This window comes from Alexandromys fortis, unplaced genomic scaffold (genome assembly GCF_014885135.2).
Source record: "Alexandromys fortis isolate MF-2015 unplaced genomic scaffold, M_Fortis_MF-2015_v1.1 scaffold_564, whole genome shotgun sequence".
Classification (NCBI taxonomy): Eukaryota; Metazoa; Chordata; class Mammalia; order Rodentia; family Cricetidae; genus Alexandromys; species Alexandromys fortis.
The window spans coordinates 1-1,863 of NW_026068488.1; the positions used below are offsets into that span (position 1 = coordinate 1).

Genomic DNA, 1,863 nt, shown 5'->3' on the forward strand with positions numbered 1-1,863 from the left:
TCTTCTTGATTAAGGTGTTCATGTCCTCCTGTTGTGAGGTCGCTGGGTTCTGGTGGTTTCATGTTGTTTTTCAGATTGTTGGGTGAATTCTTGCATTGGCGCCTGCCCATCTCTTCCTCCTAATGCTCCCCTATGGATCTTCTTTTACAGAATCAGGTCTCTTTGCCCACTGATGTACCTTCCCAGTGATGTCACTCCCCAGTGATGGCTCTCCTGGTGCCTAGATCAGATCCCCGTGCTGCTTGGGTAGCTCGCAAACAAAGGGCCTACCTTGCTTGCTACAGGCAGGCTATTGAGACAAAGGAACTACCGCCCTCCCGGTTGCCCTCCCGATTCCGATTCAGTCCCAGCCCCCGAACAGGCTGAGCTGGGAGATGTTATGTGGCCAAAGAGGGGAGGGAGGCCGACCGGGGAAGGGTTCTGGATGCAAGCTGGGTGGGATAGGAAGAGGGAGGAAGTATCGGGCAGTATAGCCCCTGCAGGATGACCAGGAAGTGTAGGAGGGATGAGGAACGTCTGAGTTCCCTGTCCCGGGCTGCTGCCATGAGTCAGAAACTCATTCACCCCAATGATGGCTCTCCTAGTGCCCAGATCAGATCTCCGTGCTGCTTGGGTAGCTCGTAAACAAAGGGCCTGCTTTGCTTGCTGCAGGCAGGCTATTGAGACAAAGGAACTACCGCCCTCCCGGTTGCCCTCCCGATTCCGATTCAGTCCTAGCACCCGAACAGGCTGAGCTGCTATTTCTACTGTTTTACCTGGTTATTATGACAGGAAACTTAGGTATGATCATTCTCATTCGTGTAGATTCTCGTCTTCACACTCCCATGTACTTTTTTCTCAGCCACCTGTCGTTTGTGGACATCTGCCTCTCATCAGTTGTGGGCCCCAAGATGCTCACAGATTTCTTTGCAGAATGGAAAGTCATCTCTTTTATGGGCTGTGCCTTGCAGCAATGGTTCTTTGGGTTCTTTGTGGCCATCGAGTGCCTTTTCTTGGCATCCATGGCCTATGACCACTATGTGGCCATCTGTAACCCACTGTTGTAGTCGGTGGCCATGTCCCAGAGACTCTGCATACAGCGGGTGATGGGACCCTATGCTGTTGGTTTCTTCAACACCATGACTCACACTACAGCTACTTTCCGACTTCCCTTTTGCGGCTCCAACATTGATGTGGGAGTGTCATATATCAATCTGTTGATTTCATTGGTTAAGGAATAAAGAAACTGCTTGGCCCTGATAGGTTAAAACATAGGTGGGAGGAGTAAACAGAACAGAAAGATGGGAGGAAGAGGAAGTGACCTCAGACTTGACAGCTCTGCTCTCTGGAGCAGAGACTCCATGCTTCTCTCTCCCGGGCAGACGTGATAGCTCTGCTCTCTGAGACGCACGCGATAAAGCAAGCCGCCAGGTCAGACATGCTGAATCCTTCCCAGTAAGACCGGAGCTACACAGTTATTAGAGATGGGTTGATCGGGATATGAGAATTAGCATATAAGGGCTAGAGTTAATGGGCCAAGCAGTGTTTAAAAGAATACAGTGTCCGTGTAATTATTTCGGGGTATAAGCTAGCCAGGCGGCTGGGGTGCTGGGGATGCAGCCCCGCCGCTCCTATTACAACACAACATTATCAATCATTTCTTCTGTGACATGTCTCCAATCCTCTCCCTCATATGTGCGGACATACGAATCAATAAGCTGTTGGTGTTCGTTGTGGCTGGAGCTGTGTTGGTTGTCAGCAGCACCACCATCTTAATCTCCTACTTCCACATCCTCATGGCCATCCTGAGGATATGCCCTGCTGAAGGGTGGCGGAAAGCCTTCTCCACCTGCTCATCCCATGTCACAGCAGTTTCCATTTTGT

The 1,863-nt window shown here is 50.7% G+C and overlaps 1 protein-coding gene across 1 annotated transcript in view; it reads left to right on the plus strand.

Annotated features, from left to right (window-relative positions):
* Positions 1–711: 711 nt before the first annotated feature.
* The window catches only part of LOC126495780 (olfactory receptor 1009-like), a gene marked incomplete at its 5' end in the record, with an annotated part of 5,993 nt that continues 4,841 nt past the window's right edge, over positions 712–1,863 (plus strand). The window contains 2 exon segments of the mRNA XM_050133380.1: positions 712–1,166; positions 1,626–1,682. Of these exon segments, the coding sequence (XP_049989337.1) occupies positions 712–1,166; positions 1,626–1,682 (512 nt within the window).